General features: G+C 35.2%; 2 protein-coding genes and 1 long non-coding RNA gene across 5 annotated transcripts; 1 reads left to right on the top strand and 2 right to left on the bottom strand.

The window, feature by feature from the left end:
• Nucleotides 1-8,847: 8,847 nt before the first annotated feature.
• On the bottom strand, nt 8,848-11,323 carry LOC149988112 (uncharacterized). Of its 3 annotated transcripts, none has more exons than XR_016505391.1 (2): nt 9,685-11,323; nt 8,848-9,563 (listed from the first exon to the last, which is right to left on the bottom strand). It is a non-coding gene; the product is annotated as an uncharacterized LOC149988112 (long non-coding RNA). The 3 variants fall into 3 exon arrangements; XR_016505392.1 differs by having other exon boundaries at nt 8,848-9,553; XR_016505393.1 differs by having other exon boundaries at nt 9,748-11,323.
• Nucleotides 11,324-18,393: 7,070 nt separating this feature from the next.
• On the top strand, nt 18,394-20,665 carry LOC112288298 (myb-related protein Pp1). Its single transcript, XM_024532361.3, is given in 3 exon segments — nt 18,394-18,792; nt 19,021-20,185; nt 20,187-20,665. Coding segments are annotated over 3 exon segments (1,614 nt in total). The 5' UTR covers nt 18,394-18,523; the 3' UTR covers nt 20,367-20,665.
• A 2,856-nt stretch (nt 20,666-23,521) lies between these two features.
• LOC112288299 (uncharacterized) lies at nt 23,522-25,340 on the bottom strand. Its single transcript, XM_024532362.3, has 3 exons — nt 25,073-25,340; nt 24,816-24,945; nt 23,522-24,702 (listed from the first exon to the last, which is right to left on the bottom strand). The coding sequence occupies exons 1-3, from the start codon at nt 25,212-25,214 to the stop codon at nt 23,715-23,717; spliced, it is 1,260 nt and encodes a 419-aa protein (XP_024388130.1). The 5' UTR covers nt 25,215-25,340; the 3' UTR covers nt 23,522-23,714.
• Nucleotides 25,341-26,100: the final 760 nt, after the last annotated feature.

Here is a 26,100-nt window from a genome sequence, read left to right as displayed (position 1 = left end):
ATATGAAAACTCTAAGCTAGTTGATGAACACGAGCGCTGTGCACCAAATCCATCATAATCCATATGACAACTCTCGAACAATCATATTGTCTACAATTCACGTCCAGTATCATTCTACTGCACTTTCGCAAGCGTGAAAAACAGCCCCACGAAGAGATAATCAGTTGAAGCCTCTGGTTTCATTTGCTCTCCTGTATTCCTACCACGTATTGAAGTCATGTTATTCTCGTTGTCCGTCATATAATAGTAGGTTTCGAAGATTGAGACTGGAATTCAACCCTGGATGTGGTGGATTCTCTTCAGATTTGAATCAACTAGAACTCCGTCTCGTCTACGTTTCGTAAATTTGTCCAACGACAATTGGATCTGTTTCTCCGCCCGTGACGTCACTCTTGGCTGCTCCGATTGGTGTCAAACTAGCCTACCAACTTGGCGAAACTGGGTAGTGACGTTTTTAGGGTAAATTCGGTTGAGTTCTTAAGTGTCTCACAATGTGATTAAGGCAATGTCGAGCACTTTATGGTTTGCAAGTTTTGCTTTTTGCAGTTCAAACCCATTGCTTACCATGATTTCTGATGGAGACTCCTCTAGTGGCTGTGTCTGGGCTGCTCTATCGTATCGCAAGTTTAGCATTTAGTAATTATGCGAAGAAGAAATCGTATAATTTAGCATTTCATAAACTGTACAATTTTACTTTTCAATGAATTGTTGTTTGATGCAAAGATCGGGTCCATGGAAAATATAGATAGAGCACGACAGTTCATGAAGCAAATTCCTATGGAAAGAGCTTTGCACACTAATAACGGACTTGCGTCACAATCTGCTCCTAAGCAAGCCCGAAGTAGAAGATGTCAGAATTCTACTGTAGCTTCCATATGCGGTTCAGGCTCTGAATCTCCTAGTCAGTTTACCTTTGGCCCTGGAAAACAACATCATTTATCTGATGTTTATCCGCAAATCAAATTATCATGGACTTCCAAAGTTGATGACAGTAATTCTGCAGCCCTTTGAAATCACGTGAGTTATAAATCTGTTTGCAGATTTGTATAACAGATCTGATTCATCTCCAATGGTGAAAACAGTTGGGGTTGATGGTATTATCAAAGTGCATTAAGCGGTTGATGTGCAGTGCAGTACAAATCAGGAAATTCACAAGACTAAGAAGCTTATTTTGGAGATCAGGGACTATACCGAACTCAGCTATTTGTACTTGTTTCTCTTCACAAAGAGGTTCTTAATGCAATAGACTATTCTAGCTTGTATTGCATCAATTGTATATTTGGTACATGTAATCTCCTAACCAACCACTTCGAATCGCCTGCTGTGATGTTCGGAGCCTTCAAGAGCTGAATTGGTCTTTACTCGGCATGGCTACTTCAAACAATCCCCAACCTTCTGGGCATTTTTCAATTTACACTGACGAAGATTTATTATTGCCAACGACTGGTTTCATGTGAATATGCAATAACTCTGAAACACTTTACAAATATAGCTGCTGCAAATTTCTGGTGATAAATGAATTTCCAGCAATTCTCTTTTCTGGCACTTCAAGTTACCGTATTCGAAAACTCGAAGTGACCAAGCATTAATATCTTCATGTGCGTCTCCCCGTTTGTTCCTGTTTGGAAGATAGATTTTATGTGGTAGAGTTTCATGCAGGATGATCTAAAGTTTAAGGTGGAGTACGTGCATTCTTATGGAGACGGTAGCAATTACCCTTGGTGGTCAGAAGTTCGTGCTAGCTGCTTCAACTGCTCATAACAGAGCTCTTTCACGAGGTGTCCAGGTATGAAGGATGTCCCCTCAGTATGGGTAGACTGAGCTGGGTTTAAAATCCAACCATACCGAGGTAAGTAACTGAATTCCAGCGTACTATTCTGTTTCTCATTTAAAGGCCTCCTTGATTTGGATTCACAACATCAACAACGTTACTAGCCTAGAAAACATTCGCAACCGATTTCCTGAGCAAAAAGTTATATGGGTTGCTTACAGCTGATAAGACACCAATTGGGCTCAGGCTCCTTCTCAAAGAATGATATTTGTGTTTGTCTTCTTAATTGAACAAACCTCCTCGCAGCATAAGAGGTTCACACATGGGCTGGTTGTTAAAGAAGAATATTTACTGGATCAAACTGGTCCATACTACTTTGCTTGCACAGAGCATGCAATTTGCCAAGTGGTGCACTTTTGCTGTTTAGGTCCTTCCACTACAGGCTGTGATATTGGCATTGACTACGCAGCATTTTTGATATCTAATCTTACAGATGATAACATTTGCTTTGTAAAAAAACAGTCTTACTGGGAACAATCGCATAATCTAGGTTAGTTTCCCTTTTGCTTCTATTAGTTGGCTTCATTGTGATGCATCATTGTAAATTTACTTATTAATTTATCATCTATATTATTCAACAAGGTTCAAATGGAATGTGGGATATCTCACAAAACTGGTTAACAGCAGGCATGCGAGGTAGGGACCCACCTTGGACTCATCTTACGCTACCACCTATTTAGATCCATCACTTCATAAGATTGGTTGTAATAGATGTGAAGTTTTAACATATTTTAACATGTTTAACATACTAGTGTGTATATATATACACACACTCATATACACATCTGCAAAGTGTATGTTAAATTAAATTAAAATAAAATTCTTTATACAAAAGGGAGTAAGTCTCTTCACAAATTATTAGAATTTTTGAAGTAGAGGCCAATTTCTTTAAATCTTTAGGTAGTCTTGAAAAGATTTAAATTCTTAAGGTAGTTTTTATTGAAAAAAATAAATTAAACTGATTTTTAAGATTTTATTAAAATAATAAAAATTAGTGTTTATATATATATATATATATATATATATCAAAGTACAATACAATTTTTTCTAATCATAAAAAATAAAATCTTTTATGTTTTAAGAATTTATTTATAAGAACTAGATATATAATTTAGTAGAGTGATTAATATATAAAGAAAGAAATTGGATGTACATGGATATATAAAAATAAAAATAAAAATCTTAAAATGAGTAAATTAAGATATAAGGCTAAATTGGTGGAAAACTGATATGGTAAAAAATATAGTATTCTTTTTAGAATTTTTTTTTTGTCTTGTAATAAAAAATACTTTACTTTTTAAGTTATTGCATTTTTTAATGAAGAATGAAAGTGCCTAATTATTAACATTTATTTTTAATGTAATTTTTCAAAAAGACATGTACAAGCACTAGAAAGGATGCTTTAGAAGGCTTTTATAGGAATATATTATACTTGTTATATTTTAATTAAAAAAATAAATCTAACATCAAAAAAATTAATTAATTAATATAGTTAATAATTTGATATGAAGTATCTAAAATTTAATAAAAAATTATTAATATTTATGTCTATAAAGATTGTAAAGAACTTAGATTTTAGATAATAATCAAAATGTGAAATAAAAAAAAGTACTTCAGAAAAAAAAAAATCAATAAATACTCCTTTAACATCTTATTTTAAATTATCTTCAATATAATGTTCCAGCACCAAAGCCAAAGAATGAACATATCTAATATTTTATATGCAAGTGTGATAGAGAATTTTTTATAGGCAATGATATGTCTTAGCCCACATATCACATATATTGTAAGAATAGTTTGTAAATCAAGAAATTATTTTTTAAAAAATTAAAAAATTAAAATTACTAAAAAATATTAAAATAAATATTTTTTTATTTTTTTTAAAAATTACGATTTTTTTCATCATGTTTGATGCAAAATATTTTATAATTTTTTTATCATAACTTTGCTCAAGATTTGGATATATTAAGATTTATTATAAGTCATATCTTTAAGATGGTTGATAAACTTATAAGTTTAAAGTCTACTTTAAAGTTTGCCATAGTACTTTCAACCACAAAAGAAAAATATATGTTTTTCATAAAGAAGTAATATAATTAATAAGATATAGTATTCAATATCTTAAATAGTATGATTAAATTAAATAGAGTTACCTCTTTGGCCACACTTTATGTATGTGAATGTAGAAACTTGACTTCTTTTTAAAATAGATTTGATAATCTTCTATCTTTTAGTTATTTAATATCTTTAAGTACTTAAATTAGACCATTTTTCTAGATAGATGGAACAATCTTATGCCTTTTAAAAAAATAGACATATTAAAATGTCTATATTTAAGATGTTTATAGGCAATTTATTTTTACTCATATGAATAGAATTATATAGAAATAAGAAAATATATGTCATATAGATAATATTTTCTTTAAAAACCATCTAAAAAGTTTTTTTTATTGCAAATTAAATATGTAGATGCTTCTATATATAATATGTGGTTTTAAAAGCTTCTTACAGAAGTTTATTACTACTATGAGACTAATATAGAAGCTTTGTTTTAAAGAAGATTCATTTTGGGCAAATACAAGATTTTTAGTCACAATTGAAATACTTTGTGAAAATAAGTAAAATTAATACATCTAGATATATAATTACTTGCAAATAATCAAATATTAAGTTACAAGATAGTTGCAAAACCATATTCAAAATCATAAATTTAATGCACAAAATTTCTTATTCAATTTATTTTGCAACATCTTTAATTTTTTCACATCCACTCTATATACATATAAGGTTGCATTTGTCACATTATTATTTTTTTTTCAACATTTCTTCTTTAAAAAAATTCTATTAGCTATTCTAATCTATCTTTTTTTAGTTCATAAACTTTATATAGTATTTAATATCTTAAAAATAGTATGTAAATCACTTCACCTTAACTCACTTTTTGAAATTGTATTATAATGTGTCTTTATTATAAGATTAAAAAACACCTCTTAACCAAAATTATAAGATAGAGTCAATTTAAAATTTCTTGTAATTGTTGGTGTAAAATGAGAAGCACAATTAATAAAAAATAAGAAAAGAAGAAAGAAAAAAACAAGTAAAAGATAAACAATTAAATAAATATACACTCAAAAAGTCATCAAAATTTGTTTAATAGATTTTCTTTTGGTATAAAGTTATAAAAAAATGTAATTCCAAGTTATTTAGAATAAATAATGAAGATTTAAAGATTTAAAGATAAAAAATAAAAAAACATAAAAATTAAATAAATGGATATTACTTGAAGGTCAACTTGCTTAAGTAATCGAGGATTATAACCTCACCAAGCCTCATTAGTAGTGTATAAGGAGTTTTAAAGAGGTTACAAGATTTTATTGTAATTTTAGTTTTTGTGACATTTTTTAAAATTTGAAATTTTAATTTTTTTTGACTACCTCATGGTGTTAAATAATATTCTAATTTAATAATATTCTAATAAATAATTTTTTATGTTATAATTTAATATAGTATAATTTAATATAGTATAATTTTTTTTAATATGATAGTATTTTTAAAGAGATATTTAATTAATAATTGAAATTTTATACTTATCTTTTTATTTAATTTAATATACTTGAATAATTAACTCTTTTAAAATATTATAAAAATTAAATGCAATTATGATTGAAGGTTTATTACATACATATGGTATTATCTGAAACAAGTGGTATATATTTTTGAAAGTAAGAATCTTACTAATAAACACCTGTATTTTTAAAATGAAATTTTATTATTAATTTATTAATTAGAAATATAAAATAAAAAAAGAAAAATATAATTAAGATTTTATTATTAAATTTTTGGTGTATTTATATTTTAGAATAAATTAATCAATTAAAAATTGATAGTAAATTATAAAAATATAAAATTATTTTTAATAATTATTAATCAGAAGCTGCTAATTAAGTTTTTATAAAAGAATTTTCTGTTTTAAAACTTAAAGTATAATTTAAAATTTGTATTAACATAATAAAAATATCTATTTTTATCTTTACTTAAGTCATCTTCGAAATTGTAGAAATAATATTTTAGCACCAAATCACATATCCATTTTATGTTCAATCCTATTTTATTTACTAAATTATTTTTGATGCTTCCTTTTTTAATTTAGCTACTTAGCTTAAGCCTAGAAACATAATTTTTTTTTCCAAGAATTCACTATAGCACTATTTCATTGTGTTTTAACAATCCATAGTAGTTTGTCATATTTTTTGTGACATTTTTTGTCGTATTTGATAAATAATAAAATTTTCATATTTTTTTAATAGTTTATAAAATATTTTTTAATTTAATTTATAAGTGCTAGATACAATAAAAATTACTTGTTATTTTACTTGCTAAATATAACGATAAAATTTATCTTAATTTCTATTTCAACTCATTGCATATAGAAGTGTTATTATTATTATTATTATTATTATTATTGTTGTTGTTGTTATTTAATCTTATCTTTGTTTTGAGATAACATAGAACTTTCATGATATATACATTTGTATGTGTTTTATGTCATTCATGTCAATTAAATTTTAAAATTTTATTTAATTAATAAATTATTATAAATTAAATTAAAAATTATCACACATATTTAGAATAAAACATATTTTAATGTAATTCATTTTTAATTCAAAAATATTTATAGTCTATCAAGATTTATGTTTTGAAATTTCTATTAATTTTTTATTTTATTGATTTAAATTTATTTAATTTATGTATGTCAAGTTAAATTGTGCTCATACTCTATATCAAATTCAATAATAATTGGCATATACACATGAATGTATACATGTGGGTCACATCTCTTTTCGCACAAAACAAGAAGCGGAAAAGAGAGGGAAAGAAAGAAAGAGGCATAAAAGAAATACATTCTAAAACACTGCGCCGAAAGGAATGGAGACGTGAAAAAACGCGGGGCAGGACATAATCCACAGCTGCCGCTGCTGCTGCTTCATGGTCTTGGCATTGCATTTTGTGGGTCTTTGTGGGTTTAGTTCCTGAGCTTCAGCCATGGCATTTGCTGCTGTACCCACCTCCATGGCAGCGCGATTCGCCTCCATGTCGGTCTCCTCAACCAGCACCCCCATCTCTGCTGACAAGTTCTCTCGTCCTCCTTCACCGGGACCAGCGCAACGCTCTTGTCTCTACGGACACGCGTCACCGTGCCCCTTGTTCGCACTCGCAACTTGCATTGCAAGTGCATGATGCCAAGGGTGGTTTCATTCCCGCCGAGCAGTGGTGGTTGTACGAAGGCAGTGAGAAGATGGGCCCTGTAAGTAGGCGATTCTTGACCACTTCATCGTTTAAGTCCTTCGCGTTTTGAATTCTTTTATAAGTGTGGGTTCGTTGTTGAATTTTGGCTGGGTTTGTGTTCTTGCGAAGTCTCCAAAGAATGTACCTCTTTGATTCTTTTGTCTTGTAAAACTAGTATACAACTCTGGCAAATTCCAACTACATCATATACAGATAGCATTAATCCTAACAAAGTTTTAATGAACACAAGTTCTTTATAAAGTAGTACTAGACACAATCTAATATAATTTCTAGATATCATATTTTAATAAGTATTCTCCAAACTATTTTAAGTCTAAACCATAAAACTTCTTTTGTTGAAAATAGACATTGGAATAAAAAATAACTACAAATAAATAAATGAATTTTCTTCCAATAGAAACTCAAATATTTAATGTAATTTTTAATGAAGATAGTAATGATTTAAATCAAATTGATTCAATCCATTTACATCAAATTAATTTAGCAAAAAATAATTAATCACTTTAATTTAAATTGATTCAAATCAATTTAATTTGATGTTATTTAAATTCTTAATTATACACCTCAATATTGAAATTGTGAACCTCTAGATCAACATTATATTGTATTGACAATAACTTTGATAATTTTTAGAGATTTTATTACTAATTTAAACTTTTTAAAAGATTTCAACTTATAGATTATTTAAACAACATTGTTATTAAGTTAAACTTAGGAACCACCAATAATTGATATTAATTGCAAAAATGCACACTTACTTAGCATTTGATATGGTTGTAATATTAATAAAATTGTAAGCCATCACTTGTGTCTTTGGATTTATTATCATACTTATCTTAAATCATTAGCAAACATATGGTTGTTTTATTGCAATTGTATAGATGTATATATCATCTATTATATTGATTTTTTTTAAAATGAAAAGTTGAACAAGCCTATGCAATTGTGATTTTAGTTAAAAGATTCAAAAAGAAATTACAAGAAGTTATCTTATCTTTGGTGGAGAAATGAGATAACTTAAACAATACCACATAAATAGATTCTAATCATTGAAAATAGCCATTTACTATATGAAATGAAAAAACTGATTGGAATCTTTGGCCAATACAATTCTTTACTATTTTTTTATATTTGATAATGTTTTAGGAGTATGTTAGAAAAAAACAACTAAGACAGTTTAAATTCATAAAATCAAATAAATCAAGTATTTCATATAATAATTAGATAAATGCATATATTAACTAAAGCAAAATAAGAATCTACTTTGATCTAAATATTTTTTTATGGATATGTTGGAATTAATATTTGAAAAACCAAATTGATAAGTAGGATGCACAATAATTTTGTCTTATATAGTTCTAAAACTATTAAAAATACAATGATATTTTACTTTTAAATATATTAAATGGCTCAAAGAACATAAAATATGATATTAACTTCATATGCCAACTAAATAATATATATCCTTGCAAAAGACCATAATTTATCCTCTCTTAAGTCGTTTTGGAGGACATTATGTGTATATTAAGTAATATAAAGACATTGTTGCCATTAAATATTGGTGTTTACTTAAAAATACAACAACCAATTTAAAACAAACTTTTTGCCAATGAAAAAGTTAATTGTCATAATAATAATAATAATAATAATAATAACAAAAAACATTAAAAAAACATAAAAAGCATGTAAAAAATCATAAGATTTAAAAATAAAAATAATAATAGTAATAATCTAAAGACTAAATATGTAATACAAAACCAGATATAATAATTACAAATTGTATTGTGAGATAGGAAAAAGTTCCACTCTCTAAAGTTTATGTTACTTATGCTATTCTTGAATTTAGAACAAGGCCTTGGACAATGTGACATCTAAGAACAAGGGGGTTTACTCTTCCATGTGTCAATAAAAACAAAATAAAGCAAATCAATCAATCAATCAATCATTGACATGACTGCAATTGCAGCGCAGCCGATCAATTGTTCCTATATCTAACAATTGTCGAATTCCAAGTGGATTTAGGTTAGTAAGCGCCGTGTCTTTAATCCGCATCAACTTACTGCAATTTGATACATTCAGTTGCAACCAAAGATAAGGTGAAACGTTGAGAAGCCTTACCCAGTTGCAACCCTTCAACGCAAGATATGCAGAATGTGTAGGGGACTCAGCAAGTTGCGACGCTTTCATATTGAGCGGCCCACGCTCTATTCCAGGTTATACGATATGGGGTGAAACTCAGAACCCACTTTTATGTAAAAAAACATCCAAATTGAGTCTATTCTGTGGCGTTTGAAACTGCGCATGTGGCTGTTCCAACCCACTTGTTGCATCTTCCATGGGTGGTGTTGTATATGCTTCGCATCTTCTTGACTGCCCTCAGTTTTGCACAACCGGAAATTGCGACAGGTTTAAGATCTGCACCCAGCTGAGCGAAGCCGTAAACTTAGATGTTTCAATAATACATTGTGATAGGCCAGCTTGCCATGGAAATGCGGGTGCCAGTGAAGACAACCCAAGCATACGTTTTTGTTGAGCATGGGACTGACCTTGGAAGATCCTTGACTCTGCGTAAACGAACGCAAGTGAGTAGTGCTGTCAAATTATCAGACCTTAAGACTCTTGGAAACACATCTGATTTCTTCAATCCAGCTGAGATTGGAAGCGTTCTCCCACGCTCTGGAAACCAACGCTTGAGAATCGCAGTTGTTGGCAGCAATGGGACATTGTGATTGCTTTTGTGGCTATAAATTTCTTCGTCCACCACCGCTAGGACACTGTAAGCGCCCATTGGGCATCAGTCCCGGCTGTTAATAGGTACAGAGGACCAATTCGATAAGAATGTGGTTGTAATATTACATTCAATGTTGTGAACTAGATACACTCTACAGGATGAATCTCATAGTTTCAAGTGTCGGGGTTCTTCTCTGTAATCAACTCATATTCAACCGATGTGGTGCATGCGCAACCATTTCTTCTTTCTGAAATTCTGTCTAAAGACATGCCTTCTAACCTTCCTCAAAAAAATCAATTTTACTTTTTCTTTGTTGATGTGATAAGGAGATTTCTTCCGTGGCTCACATTTTTTTGTTCTCGGTGCTGTCTGACGTATTAATTTATCTGTTGTCGCGAAGTAGTGATGAACTCAAGACTCTTAGCTCCCAGGAATCTTAATTATGAGCATCTAACTCCACATTTACGTCTTCTATGTCACCTGTTTTAGACAAACACCAAATAGGGGGAGAGGAGTTTCTTTTTTGTTCCGTGGCATTGAAAAAAGAGTCGGAACTGGAAAGAGGAAGATTCGTGCGGCAGTGACTGGTAGCCATGGAAGTGGCCATCGCAACCTGTCCCCAACCACGAAGCAAAACAGAAAAACCACCATTGATAAGTCTTCTGCTAACTTGAAATTCGGTTAACAACCTTCACAACACATGAATTTGCTGCTATTCGATGAAGCCAAAACGATGGGGTTAAATGCCTCCACTCAAGGAAATTTCGGTGGCTCAGCACCGCAACCAATGTGGAAGAATCTCTGCGGTCATGGAGACTTGGCAACGCCACCAATCTTCAGCTTCAGAGGTAGAATTTGAAGCTAAAATCACCGATCATTGTGAGCTCAAAGTGAAAATAAAGCAATCATCTGCGTCGACACAAAAACTACGCCATATCTGCTGCAAAGTCGCAGAATGTGTTGAATGATGCAATCATGTAATGACGCCACTATAATAAATAGCCGACGTGAAAAGAATCAAAAATAAAATAAACTAAAAAAAGAAGTCAGAACCCAGTGCATTGCATGTGAGTTTTTACTAATACTTTGTGTGGATGCTTTTCGAACTTTCGCTCCTTGTACTGTCCATGCTGCTGCCACTGCTAATTTTTATTTATGAAAATATAGTTCGAAAGATTTAAAAAGGAACAGAAAATTTTTAAACAGTTGCTGTGGTTTTACGCCTTCTCAGATGGAATATGAGACCAGCTTCCAGAACATTTCTACTAAAGATGTGAGTGTCTTGAACAAAAGGTGGGTTTCAAAAACTTGATGGAAACTTTTTACGGAAGGTTCTGATCAAAGGTTACATTTAAAAACAAGCTGTTGGGTGTAATTTTAATCAATCTTGAAAGGGTCATTTATGTGGTGTTATTTAAGGCCTGTTTACACTGTGAATCAATGGCCACACTCAATTATTGCTCTGGTTGGGACCTTTGGTCAAAGAACCATGTCAAACAGAAAAGAAAGCAACTTGAATGAGTTTGTGGATGTTTGTGAGGAGAGACAAACAAAAAAAAAAAGCAAATTGTATGAGTTTGTGGATGTTATTGAGGAGAACAAACAATGAGGAACATCAAATTTGAGAAGGAGCCAAGCATGGATGTCACATTGCGGATAGCTTTGAACAGTATAAATAGAATGGGCAAAGCATGTAAAGCATTACATTCTTTTCAATAAATGAATGAATAGTTAAATAATCAAACAATGGATTTAGGGTTTAGAGTTTATTTTCTTTATTGCATGGGCTGAAGCATGAGTTCTTTATCATGAGAACTTTTGGATGGATCCAAATCAGCCAATTTGTATCAAATACATCCACAAATTTATGAGACCTAACACTACATAAGGTGCCAACACTTTTGCCAACAAGGCTTGTGCAACATCTTTGTCTTCAATACACAAAATATACAACTATAAGTTGACTTCATAGTATTAAAAACTGAAACTTCAATGTTAGGAAATTGAGGAAGATGGCCAATAATGTACAAAAATTATATATATATATATATATATATATATATATATGGATTTGTTTGGGTCCGTTTATTTGTTTTCTTTTCCTTTTTTGTAATCAATTAAATAACAGAAATTGAGCTTCATTATTATATATTTTATTTGTTGATGGAGTGTTTTTTATAAGGAAACCTCCACCTTCCTAGGGGGTGTTATGTGAAGGAATCTGATTTTTCTATGAAAAGTTTTCAGGGTTTGGGAGTAGTTTAATACTTAGAAAGGAAGCAAAGGCATTGATGAATAAGTAACCCACAGGAAAATCATTCCTTCTTCACTCTTAGTTCCATGCAATGCATCCACTCTCAAAAGGTCATGATCTCAAAAGTTCTTTTACTGTATCTGTACCCAGAAATCTTCAAAAACTTATTTAAAAATTCACAACATTAAACAAACACTGTTGGTGAATAGTTCATACTTTTCAAAAGAAATAATTTTGATGCTGAAAGACTAGCTGGAGAAGCCAAATTAAGAACAAGCAATAATATGTCTAAAATTAAACCCTACTTTTTAAAGTTTTACTTAGAGAATAATTATCTCTAATGAGTAAACTGATGTTTGGTTTGTGGTCAGTTGGCAACTTGCTATACAGAACATCCATGTAGAACGTCCAGTTGGAACCCATGGACGCAAAGATCCTCGGCATCTTTTGAGTTTGTTGCATTACTTTTAGTGGGCACAGGTTCAATCACCACAAGATTGCTTACCTCAAAGAAGTGAATGAGCAGGCAACTGGGATGGTGAGAAAAGATCCAAATTAACATATAATTGTAAGTCAACCTTGTCATGGGTTTCAAAAGTGCTTTAAATTGATACAAAAATAGACAAGGATGAAGCACAATAAAGTGTGAAAAAAGCATACACACTTAGGGTTTGGAGGGTTTGGAGTGTTAGAGAGGCACTCCCTTGTGGTGGATTTTGGAAAAAAAATGACACCAACTTAAATTCTTGGACACATTTAAAGGATGTGAGTTGTGGATGGGGGGAAAATTCTGTGTTGTTGAAATTATTAGACCTTTTTGTAAAGGAACTGGCTTCTATGTGTGGTCCAATAATTTGGTGGTCAAATAGACATAAAAGAGCTTCAAAGCTTAAAAGTGTGTATGTGTGTTTGTGTACACACACATGCAAACATATACAAACAAAAAATAAAATAAATTGGAAAAGAAGAAAGAATAAGACATGAATTCCAAACCCCAACACCTTTCAAACTAAACTTTTTCCAATCAAATTGATCTTATTCTAGAAGATTGAGCATCTTAACATCTTTGTACTGTGGAACTTCGTTTATGATAATGATAAGGTAAGTTCAATGCTGAATGAATGTGGAATTCCATTATTTGCTTCAACATCCATTGTCAAAGCTTCAACCTAAATTGAATCTTGAATGTAAAATCCCAACATTATTTGACATAAACTCACAAATTTTTGCTACTGCCACCACAACTTGTCGTTTGTCATGTTGTTATAGTTTTTATGGAATATTGCTAATGTACACTGGAATGGGTGAAGTGCACATTCTATATGGATGTGTATTTTAGTGTTCCATAGAATATATTGTGATGCACAACACAAATTTAGGACAACATATGGTGGCAATAACAAAATCTATATTTACATTAGAAACACCCTCTATCCATCTATATATATATATATACATACACAATCAACCTTTGGACTCTTGGTCCTTAATGACCTAAAAGAAGCTTGTTGTTGCTGTTGTTGTTTTTTGTTTTTTGTTTTTTTTGCCTTTGTATGTGTCACATATCAACCTTGATTTGAACTAAACCCATAACACTCCAACATCATATTATTATCAAATCTTGAGATAACATCACAACCAATCATAAATATTCAAAGTTACATCCCATGATCAGAGGTAACATCTCATGAAATTACTGTTGTTATTTATTAGTGTTTATACTTAACACAAAATTCAAATGTTTGCCTCTCAATTGGACCTCATGGTGTGCACCCTCTCTTCTGTTTTTTCATGTGGTCTCTTCAGAGTCCTTGCAAGCCAGATTCCAGCCATGAACCCCCCTCCATTCCTCCTCCAATAATACTATCTCCTACTATTTGCAGCACGTCACAAAAAAGCCTAACATACACAACATAGGGGGTGTAGATTTTTCATGCCTTTCGAAAACTTTGAATTCCTTTTAGCATTGGGAGTCGTGAAACCTGGAGAATACCGAGGAAGCCTTACGTTTTGTGAAAAAAAACGACTTGTGTCAGGGTTGGAGTTGGTGCTTGGGCTATGGGCTCCAGAGTCAAAAGAACTCCGTAGAATATCTATTTCACAGTAGAAATGTGTTTAAGGAGGGAAACAAATAAAAATAAAAATAAATCCTATGAAATATATGGATCTTTCAATTGAGATCTCATGTTGGGAACGTTGTGCACCACACTGACAACTGGAGGGCGTGGTTGGACAATAGCTCTCATTTGTGTCAGGAAATGTCTTCTGCTGTGTCTCAAAAAGACAAGCTGCTTCATCACTGAAAGATCTATTTTTGTTTAGAATTTTATTCTTGAGAAGTGAGAGGTCCCCATTGTCACAAGGTTTAGAACATGCATTCAAACTGCATTGATTTCACAAAAAACATAGTTACTTGTATAAACCAAAAAGAAAGAGAGTAAAACCTCAATTACATATGTATGTACTTGCTCTATATCAAATCCTATACATTTTAGCAAATATGGGTTAATTTAAGTAAAATTAGTAAAACTGTTGCTAATGCCACCGTAGTATTTGCTATTGCCATTACAACTTATTTCGAATAATAAATTAATTATTTAAAAATAAATAAATAAAATTTTATATACTTTAAAAAATAAAAAAAACATATTAAAAAGTATTAGCAATTTTTTTGTTTGGAATAAATAAACATATAAATAAATAAATAAATATATCAAGTGGGTGGCAAGTTGTGGATTCTATTGAAAAAAATGTTGTGACAATAGCAACATCCTAAATATAAAAATAAATATGCCATGTAAACATTATATCTATCATAGACAATCTAAAATAAATCCAAGATTTTGATGTTATTTATTAACCAAATCTTTCAAAATTAAATATTTTAATAAATTTTAAATTTTAAATTTAAACAAATAATAATATATATAAAATTAATTATATTTATAATTATATAAAATTACATATTTATATAATTTTTTATAAAGAAAAAGATTGATTCTATAAATATACATATATATATATATATATATATATCAACACTTTATAATCAAGCAAACAACAAGCATTTAAATAAGATTTACATACTTATAAATTATTTCTTTATATAATAAGAAACTCTAAAGTACTACTATATTTAAAGAAATTATAATATCTTGTCCAATCGACATATTTTTTTCTTATTCTAATAATACCAATAGCCATCTACATTATGTTATAGTATTAAGAAGATTTAAATATGCATTCAATTATTTAATGATTTTTTTGAGATATAATCTTATATAATTTTATCATTATAAAATCAAAGTTACTAAAATGTAAGAATTTTCATGTATTTTTATAAATCTATATTTTTCTATTAATGGCATTTATATTGCACTGTATTAAAATGATTAGCAAAAAAATAAATATATCAAATTAGAACCAAATTATTTTAAATTTTTTAATAAATAAAACAATATGTTTATTTTATTATATATATATATATATATATCCTTAATTTTCAATAAGCATGATTAATTTATTATAAATTAAATAATAAATAATATTTATCTCAAAATTATTTTAATATAGCTACACTTTTAAACCAAATGCTTGACTAATTAAAATTATAATTAGAAATAAAAATACCATAAAAAATTTATCCTTTATATGTTAAGTTGATTGGCTTTTTTTGCAAAGTTTTGCAATATAAGACAATTAAGTTTTTACTATTTTTTTATACTTTAGTTGATAAGATTACAGATATTTTACAAGCCTATAAACATGTTTATAAGTATCTTTTTTATCTTGTTTAAATTTTGTTAAAGAAAACACACAAACAAAACCTCCAAAAAAAAAAAGAGTTAAAATTTAAGATATAAATATTTTGTCTTTAGTCTAATTAATATTATTTATTTATTTATTTATTCTAATGTACAAAATATTATTTATAACCAATCTAATAAGAATCTATAACTATTATTTTAAGAACATCATTATAGAATCTACTACTAGTAGAAGAGACCAATTTCAAATTTAAAAGACACATGATGGAGTTGTATCTGTAATAGAATTAAAAATACTTCTATACTTATAATATTATAGGGGTTGAAATCTAGCATCTACAACTTTGTACCAACATAGTAAAAGGATGTCTTTGATGCTAGTGACTTCTATTCTATTTAATTTATAACTAAGTTTAAAAATCACATCTCAAATCACTTTAGAAAGAATCCATCATGTATAAAACATAAAACTAGTATATAATTAATATCTAATTATCTTAGAGATTCATTTCTCAAAACAATTAGTGTTTTTAAGTTGTTTCAAAAATGATAAAATCTGACAAATTTTGACTGAAAATAATCTCACTGTGAGTTAAATATTTTAAATAAATATTTTATAGTACTATACTTAAAATATTTACAAAAATATTATTAAAATTGTAAAAAATATTTATAGATATTAACATAATATTTATTTTCCTTTGATTCATTATATATTTCATATTTTATAATTTTCATATTTCCAAACCTCATCATTTTGTATATTCCTCATTTCTTTGTCAATTATAACATCTATCCATCTTTCTATAAAGCATGCTTCACAATTTTGAAGACAATAAAATAAAAAATCAAAAATTTCTGTAATGACTTTCTTCCTTAAGGTTAAAACAATACGTCGATCTTTTATTGCTATTCTAAAATAAAATAAAATATATCTTGAAAAGGAGAGGGTATAAAATAAACACATAGATTGATGTTTCTTTTCAACTTATTAAATCACTGATACTTTATGTTCCTTTTTGGTTTAAAAAAAACATCTATTCACTCTATGTTGATCTTTTCTCTAAATCAATGCATTAGTTCTCCACATTTCTCTAAAAAAAACTTACAAAACATTTCCTCGGCAAGAGTAAAGACACATAGGCAAGTTTCTCATACTTCAGTCATCACAACACTCCATTTCACAAATGACCTTGTGTGAGCCACTCGCTAAACCTAAGATAACACAACCCAGTGATCTATGCTCAAAGATTTGGAATATGCTCGTCACATGAAGACAATGAAGAGTTCAAGACAAGCTCATCCCGTCACCAGAATGTGCAATTTTTGTGTTTATGTGAGAGCTTTGATCCATTCGGTGATATTCTCAGCTGCCACGTTGATAGTGTGTAGGGCCTAATCAGCGGTGGACAAGTGGGACTAACACATGGAGAGAGAGAGAGTGAGTGAAGTCAGAGGGGCTGAGAATGTGGGTGAAACTGCAGTAAAAGCAAGCAGCACAGGAACTGCAGGATAGGAAAAGATATGTTAGGGGGGGAGGTGGGGTGGGGGTTTAGCTGTTGTGGATACCGCGTGAAGGACCCCGCAAAGTCTCGGAGACCACCCGAAACTTCGAAGCTCTCGCAGCGGGATATCGTACGACTGACGCGATGACTCAACTTGTAGCGTTGTGCCAGGGATCTGCTGGGATGTACTTTTCGCAGCATTGAATGCAGCTCAATCCTGATGGGCTTAGTTAACGCTGCCATGTAACGGATCGGCACCTGGGAGCCGAAGTCGTTTGGAGTTTTGCTGGCGAACAGCAGAGTAGCAGCATGTGCAGCCCTCACGAAAACTGCGGTGGTTTGCAGGATGCAAACAATGGGGCTGCATAAAGGTCGTCGCGGCATTCCGGATTCTGGCCGAGATAAGTTACTGGGATGATGCACTAGGAACCAGTAGAATGCGAGGGAGCTGAGGTCTCCCTACAATGCGCGCGCACTTGATGAGAGTGTCAGATCATCCACGGCCCCGATTGACTCTCGCTGTTGCATGGCCTCGTGCTCCAGGAGTTGACCTCGGATCGCGTTAATGCATCGTAAGCACCGGAGGCTCGTTGGATTCTTGGAGCTCTTGGCCCCTGAATTGCTGTCGACACACTTATCTTGGGGTGGGCTTCACTTCGTCCCTCGATTTCTACCCACTCCACACTTCTCTTGCAGAATCTGTTTGTAAGCTTCTAGCCGACCAAACTAATACGCGCACTAGACAGATCAGCACCAGAGTGCACACCTCACCAGAGTGCACTACCTATCTCCACTTTGTGCGTCACTGCTACACTAGTGTGAGCTAACCATTTTAATAAGTTGACCTGGCCGGAGCTAGAGTGGATAGGTAAGTTTACGTGTCTAGTTCTTTGTGAGCACTTTCTGATTCCATTTCGGTCTTCAGCTGTCATCATTCGAAAGGAACTCAACGTGATCACGTACAAGTAGATATACAACTTTGCAGTCGAAAATCTGCATCTCTTTGGTATCCAACATTGCATATAGTGCACTTAGCACTACCAAGTATAATTCGCGATCTCCCTCTGGGGAGGGGCGAGGGAGAAGTCTAGTGCTTGGTGTACTAGCAGGAACGGATCATCTATAACAATGACCAGGGCTCCACTCGGCGACATCGAGAAAGAGGTGTTGAAGAAAGGACCGTGGACACCCGATGAAGATCAAAAGCTTGTGGCTTATATTCAACAGCACGGTCATGGCAGCTGGCGCTCTCTCCCGATCAATGCAGGTCTCCAACGTTGTGGCAAGAGCTGCAGGTTGAGGTGGACGAACTACCTTAGGCCTGATATCAAGAGGGGCAGATTCTCGCATGAGGAAGATCAGATGATTGTCCATCTCCATGCAATTCTAGGCAACAGGTACCGTTGCTCTCGCTGCTCTCCTATCGTCATCTTATTATGCTTCTACAGCCTCGGGCAGCATTACACGCCTCTTTGAACACAGGATTCTCCTGAGGATTCAGATCTTAGAATTCAACATTGTGTGTTTTGTTTTGTTTTGTTTTTTTGTGTTTTTTTGTGTGTGTGTGCGAGTGCGTGGAGCACAGAAAAATTGATTTTTTGGAATGTGTTGTTGTTGATTCGCAGATGGTCTGCCATAGCTAGCCATCTTCCTCGCCGCACTGACAACGAGATCAAGAACTACTGGAACACACACTTGAAGAAGCGTCTCATGCAAATGGGAATTGACCCTGTAACACACAAGTCCACGGCAGCGGAGGAGCTCGTGCATTACAGCATCATCCCCGGGCTGCGGCCCGTGGTTTCAACAAATCTCACCCACATGTCGCAATGGGACAGTGCCCGCGCAGAAGCGGAAGCCAGGCTTTCACGGCAATCATCTCTTACATCTCCTGCTTCAGACTTAGCACAGACTTCTCTAGAGCACCAGAAATCTAACCTGAGCACCAAGAATGATGTCAACAATCAAGTCGCATCCTCCAACTTCATGAGCTCCTGGAAGGCTCAGGTCACTGAGACACTGAGACCTAACTTTGGCGTTGTGGAGCTCGACAAACCACCCGCTAGCCCAGTCAATCTTCAAAAGTTTTTACAAGAGTGGGAATCCTCACTAAAAGCCCCCCAGCCAGAAATGGAAGGTCCTTCAATTCACGACTCTATCACTAATATCCCTTCACTGAGTTCCGGCACCGCGTCTGAATTAGTATCCACTCAATACAGCCCCGACGTCTCCTCGGCCTCCTACCGCATGCCAGTTTCTTCCATGATATTGCCATCACCAGCTCAAATTTCCGAGCGGCTTATGGCTTCTCGACATTGTGACTCGCTTCTACCGCTCCCCCGAATCGACCTTGCAGGTTCAAACATTTTTCCTGCCCAATCCCCGTCCGCGACAGAATCCAGCTTTAGTTTTTCGGGCCTGTGCAAGGTGGATAACGAACACCAGTATTCCCCAACGAGTATTCTTCACGGCCCCAGCGGCCACGATTCTTCTTACTCCAGTCCTTGTGGCAGCAGTAGCAGTGCTTATGACAGTGTCGACATTCTGGCGCAGAGCTTCTCTTTGGTCCACAATGACAACCACCAACACTCCAGAGCAACCCTGGCAATGAACTTTTCTCAGGAACCGTCTTTTTGGACTCAGCAGCAAGTGGCTTTGGTGGACGCACTTCAGCCCGAGTCTTACTTCACGCACGAGCTTGGAGTGAACATCGCTCAGAAACCCCCATCCCACAGTTTCAACCTGAGCGTGAACTCCATGGTGAACCAAGTTGGAGTGCCGAACAACATCCCCATTCCACAGTTTGATTATTTGTGTTGAGAGCATCTTTGTTGCATATTTTCGTCGGTCTCGATGTACTAGTATAGCGAATTTGCACATGTTTTTCGTTTTTCGTTTTTATTTTTATTTATTTTATTTTTCCTTTGATTTCTACCGCGTCCCCTTGAGGAGACGGAAATCACAATGGTGAATGACGGAGGCGACATTGGCCATGCCAATTCGGTCTATGCGTTTGGAACTTGAAGGACCCTCTGTTTATAGAGGGAGTTCGAGAGCTGCGTCAGGCGAGTGCGCCGCATGTGCCCAAGTTTTGTAGATAGTTGAGATAATATCACTAGATGGCAGAATTGTTGTTGTTGTTGTTGTTGTTGTTTTGTGTTTTGTGTGTTTTTTATTTTTTTTTATTTTTTTATTTTTTGTATTTTTTGTGTTTTTTTACCAATTTTTTGATCGACACTCCCGCATCCGGAGTGCCTGGCATTTGTATCATTCATGACCATTTTTTTTGAAGAATCTTCACCTCTTTTTAAAACAAACTAATCTCTCCTGTGTCTCTGTCTCATGTAAAGGAGTACTGAAACTAATCTTTATGGTGATATTTTCCCAACTCTGCAATATCTCTCTATTTTGCACAGCAAAGGGACGTATCAGTCATACACCACAATGCATATTTAGTGCACATTCAACAATCTTCTTGTCAGCTCCCTGCAACTCTACACTTCCATGTGACTGTTGCTTTTCCGTCAGTTTTGTTTAGGCTCTTTCCTTCGCCGCACAATACTCTCGCCTGCCACTTGTTACTCTCTACAAGCGCGAATTCAGAAGCAGATTTGGAAAGGGACGACAAAATCGTCTCTGATCATGTCAGACAATTACGGTCGACCTCATTCTGCAACTGACGTTATGATTAATGATCAATTCCTTCGCAATAGAACACCTATGCCCGGATTTTCGCGGGGCGCTGTGAAGGATTTCAATCGATATCTGAAATAAGATTCGAATGAATTACACTCCTCATCAAGAAGTCAAACGCAGTTCTATCTTCTGGTAGTTGTTGCTTTATCCAATCATTTAGAGTAGAGAATTGCCCACAGATGCAGTTTGTGAATTAGCTCGTATAACATTCATCAGTACAGGATCAGAAGAATCTGTCCTCTGCAAATGTACTCATTTCTCCTTCCCTGTCGACTGCATAATGCAACACATGATAATCTTCGTTAAGTGCTAGGTTGAATTAAAACTCCAGGGATATTTAAACTTTGCGAAGAGTCGCGCTGTCATTTCCATTGTAAGGCTCCAGATGAGTAGCGGCAGATGGAAATAGTTCATTGTTGACATTCAAAACCAGTTCAGTGGCGTAGGTTCTCCGCCATGTCGAGCAAGGCAGGATTAATTTGTTTCTTGTTAGATTATGTGAACATGACGTGTCTTCTCTCTGTAGATATTGCGCCTACGGTCCGAGCATTCGGTATTATGCCCACTGGTTAAGGGGATAAAGTTTCTCACTTTTAGGCCTAATTCATGGATTTTGCTCGTACGTTCCAGATGCTTCTCTGTACACTCTTGGGGTGCTGATAGTAGTCATCGGAATGATGTGCTTACAGCCAAGCAGAAGCCATTCGGTGCCCCCGCGGATCACTATTCTTATAATGGTAAACTTCCAGCAGTATACTGGGGTCCACTCTTCCCCTAATCAATTCGAAACTAATAAAGAAATCTAAAAGTGCGTTTTCGACTCAATCTAACTATGTAAGCGGTGCATACCCTAGGATAGGCAGGATATTAAAGGGGTATCGAGGTTCACCTTACACCAAAGATCACTTAGTCAAAGCAACCTAATGATTCCTGATTATGCACAGCAACGAAGACCAGTTCTGAAGGAAAGTTATAATTTCACTAGAATCACCGTGATAAGTTCTAGGCATTGTCATGAAATGACCAGATGCTTTGTCCCAAGGCTAGCCTCCCAATTGAAGCTTCTGACATTAGGTCGGTTTACTGCGGCTGGAATCAGCTCTGTCTCACTGACACCGATGCAGCACTTCAGGGTCAAAATTAAAATTCTTCCCCCTCGTGCAGGAACACTGCTGATATAGTGCGCATGAGTGCAGTCACCATCGATATTTTGAAGCTCTGGCCAAAGACAGGCTGTGCTGCCTGGCGATAGGTAGAGCTGCAGTTCATACCTCAGGTTCTCTGAGAAATGCGTTACGAATGAATCTATCCGCAGTTACCAATTCGTCTGAACTCCTCATTGAGATTATCATTTGTGACTTTTTTTTGTCTCCACTGTTCGGTTCCCTGCTGGAGTTACTGCCAGCATTTGAACAATTTGTCCTCTCTCAAGCAATTCAATACTACCTAGTTCATTCTAGACTTGCCGTTTGGCAAGAGTCAAGACTGGTACACTATTATTAACTATGCATCATAAATTGGGGACTAATAGAACGGCACGCAGGACTGAAAAATTGGAATTACATGCTGCGAGTAGCATTTCTCTAGTTATTGGTCATCCCATTCCCGCAGATCTAATGAACTGTAAGTATCTCCCTTGAGCAAGCTCGCTTTTCCCGCTTTCACTATTTCTTCTGGTATTAACATGAGCTAAGCCTGAATTATTCTCATTCTGCCTTCACGGTGCAGGACCTCAGAAACCTGTCTTAAAATGTCCATGTTCATGCGGTCTGCAAGGCTATCCTGAAAGCGCTCCAGGCTGTTGTTCATTTGATACCCATGACATTCAATGGATGCCGTCTCAAGCTCTTGTCATTTCGCAGTTTGTCTTTCACATTCCACATTACTGTTGCCTTAATGAGCTTGGGGAGCGGGTTAATTGTTCCAAGGAAACATGTGACTGCTCTTGAAGAAGGTGTTGCTCCCTGTTCTTGGTCTTGATGTCAACCCAGGAAAAGCACTGCGGAGGAAAGAGATATTAAATCATTACCAATCTCTAATTTGTCTGGACATGTTTAGCTCCAAATTTTGCAGACCTTGTCACAAAATTTTCATCGTGCACGTTCTGTTATCTACTTCAAACGGCTAAGTTCCCTGATCAATAGACTCTCGAAGCTATATGATGCCTCTGCTTATGATCTCATTCATTGAAATGCTCTCTATTTAACATCTGAAATCTGTGTGAAACAGAACCAAGTGTTGGTTAATCAAGACCTAGATGAAGTCCGGTGATAACTGGTAGTCATCAGAAATCCCTATTACCATCGCAGGAACGTTACAGGTACATGTCACAAAACGTTTAGCCCTGATATAAAATGGCAGCTTGATAATTACAGCTCATTTTACGGATTCAAAAACAATGATACACAGTGCAGTAAAGAAGCACGAAAGTTCATCAAATTCTCACAAACATCCGAGCTACACGAGACTCGATGGCATGAATACACACAATCTTTTAATAAAAGTGTGTTCTTACACGATCTACTACCCATACTAATGTGACTTAATGTCCATCTTGAAGGTTGTAGAGCGTAGAAATTTCAATATCCTCAACTTCTCTAGTTCTGGAGACTGTTATGATTGATTAATTACTATCTAAAACATGGACATCAATGTATTGTGGCGCCGCTCTTAGATTACAAACTGCAGAAGGTTTACAGCTGGTTTGTGATGAAGAATGTGCAAAGTCTACGAGATTATTGAAGTTGTGAGAATTTTCCAGAAGAAGATATCTCAAAGTCGATTCAAGTTCTGATGAATCGTCATAGCCGACCTCAAGATGTGGCTCATGAAGTAGCTGACCTTGTTCATAATTACTGGATGTCTCCCGAAATGACTGAGCGTCGGCTTTCATGGGCAGCTGTGCGGCCTGCGTCTGCCAGAAAGACGAACACAGGTTGATATCCCAGAGAACACCGGCAGAGTTCGACCTAGGACACAGCACGGAAGTGGGCGACATGGGATTGAGAAACTTGGAGCTGATAATTGTGCTGGAGACGGAGCTGTGGTAGTTGTCAAGGCTACTTCCATGATTCGATGTTGACCTCGACTTAGCGGGTATATCTTCGCAGGTGCCATAAAGATTCCCAGGGGATGCAGAGGAATGGGAGGAAGACTCCTTCCCTCGGAACACGTTCTGAAGATCTGAATACGCAGCTTCATTTGAATCGCCTAAAGCTGGCCTTGCGCTGTGTGTAGCGACTGAAGATTTCCATGAGCTCGATGTTGCATGCCTTGGGGGGGCCTGTTGCAGGGCCTCTCCGGGATCATAGAGCGATGATGGTGGGCGGTCTATATCACCCACTGCAGTTTGATTGTTAAGGGAGGTGGTGCTAAACAGTCTGGTCTCGGTCTCCATGCGGACAACATCCCATTGCGATATGTGGCAAAGATTTGATGAGACCGATCGCTTCATGTCTGCGCCTTCATGCACAAGATCTGTTGCGATGCGGGCTGTGTGTGTCAAGGGATCGATTCCCAATTGCAGAAGACGCTTCTTCACGTGTGTATTCCAGTAGTTTTTAATCTCGTTGTCAGTCCGTCCGGGCAGATGCGCTGCTATGGTCGACCATCTGCATGGCAGGACAGAAAACAGAAACGCTGAGACAGTGTCCTTGAGTCACTTTCTCACACAGTTAAAGCAGCAGTATGCGCTTGCGATGCACTGGAATGGGACCGTGCGAACCTATTTCCAAGCACCGAGTGAAGGTGGACAATCGTCTGGTCTTCGGCTTCGGAGAATCGGCCACGCTTGATATCTGGCCGCAAATAGTTCGTCCATCTCAATCTACAGCTCTTGCCGCATCTTGTCAGACCTACAAGTATACCAAACACGGACGCACATTCAGTTTGAGCCATCCAACCATCATCAACTAAAATTTCCGAATCCAGTAGTTTTTTTGCAATTAATGGAAGGGAGGTCCATAGGCGGTCCAGGACGACCTGCATTTTTGGGAAGAACACGCCAACTGCCGTGTCCATGCTCTTGAATATACGCCACTAATTTTCGGTCTTCATCTGTAGTCCATGGTCCTTTCCGAAGCGTCCCCTCCTTCTCATCACCGTTACCTGGTGCTCTCCCCATGACTGCAACTCCTTCCTTATCCGGAAACAAACCCCTCGATCACTCCGTGTGATCAATGCAACACTCCCACATACCAGTCGTTACAACCAAAAGTTTCAAGTTAAGTAGCAAAGTTGCCTTTCTCCTTCAACCATCTATTTTACTGACCCTTACAAAGTGAAGTCCCGATTCCGACACGCACCGCCCAATTCCTTGAAGTAAAAAAAAAAGGAAAAAAAAAAAGAAAAAAAGGAGAGAAGATGGAGCGTTTCAGTAGCATTCAAAATCAGAAGAACTCGATAGCAACTCGTTCTTCAGAGTCTGCAACTTCCAAGCACAAGACTCCACATACTGCACTGTCACTATGACAATCACCTCAACTCTGATTGAATTGATTATCTGATCTGCGAACACATGCACATATGCGTAGGTCTGACAAGTCACGAGGACCTCTCGCCAGAGGCTAGACAGACAGGTCCACACCACCCCTGACAAGCTGAACAGCACCAATCCATCGATCGATCGCCGGAACGAGAGATCAATAAATTGGCGTGCATGTCGATCTACTTCTTCGAGGTCGAAGGCCACACAGTCTCGGTTCCGTGCAGGAATGCTGCTGCAGGTGAGGAGGGGTTGGAGGTCGCGCATGTCTCGTGTTGGGAGCAGCTCATTAATGAGCCGCAAATATAAAAAACTGACTGACAGATCCGGCTGCGAAAGGCTGCTGCGGCAAGCTGCGAATGGGAAGAAGCACATGGCAGTGGGAACACGACACGATGAGATTGCCATTGTGGGGCCTGAAATCTCGTTGACTCATGCGCCGCCATCGAAGCACACACACTCGTCTGCATAATCCGACGCTCATCTCTTCCCATTCTTCTCTCTATCTCTCGCTGCCTGCGGCGCC

Source organism: Physcomitrium patens, chromosome 11 (genome assembly GCF_059467195.1).
Source record: "Physcomitrium patens ecotype Gransden chromosome 11, ASM5946719v1, whole genome shotgun sequence".
In the NCBI taxonomy this organism is placed as follows: Eukaryota; Viridiplantae; Streptophyta; class Bryopsida; order Funariales; family Funariaceae; genus Physcomitrium; species Physcomitrium patens.
The sequence above is the reverse complement of the archived record's forward strand: the minus strand, read 5'-3'. Positions and strand labels throughout refer to the sequence as shown.

Bases quoted from the DNA above. Each gene is read 5' to 3' on its own strand.
- LOC112288299 (XM_024532362.3), bottom strand. From the start codon at position 25,214: ATGGGGAGAGCACCAGGTAACGGTGATGAGAAGGAGGGGACGCTTCGG. The intron at 24,946-25,072 runs GTCGTCCTGGAC...GTATACTTGTAG, and splicing joins TGTTCTTCCCAAAAATGCAG to GTCTGACAAGATGCGGCAAG. The intron at 24,703-24,815 runs GTTCGCACGGTC...CCTGCCATGCAG, and splicing joins CACTCGGTGCTTGGAAATAG to ATGGTCGACCATAGCAGCGC.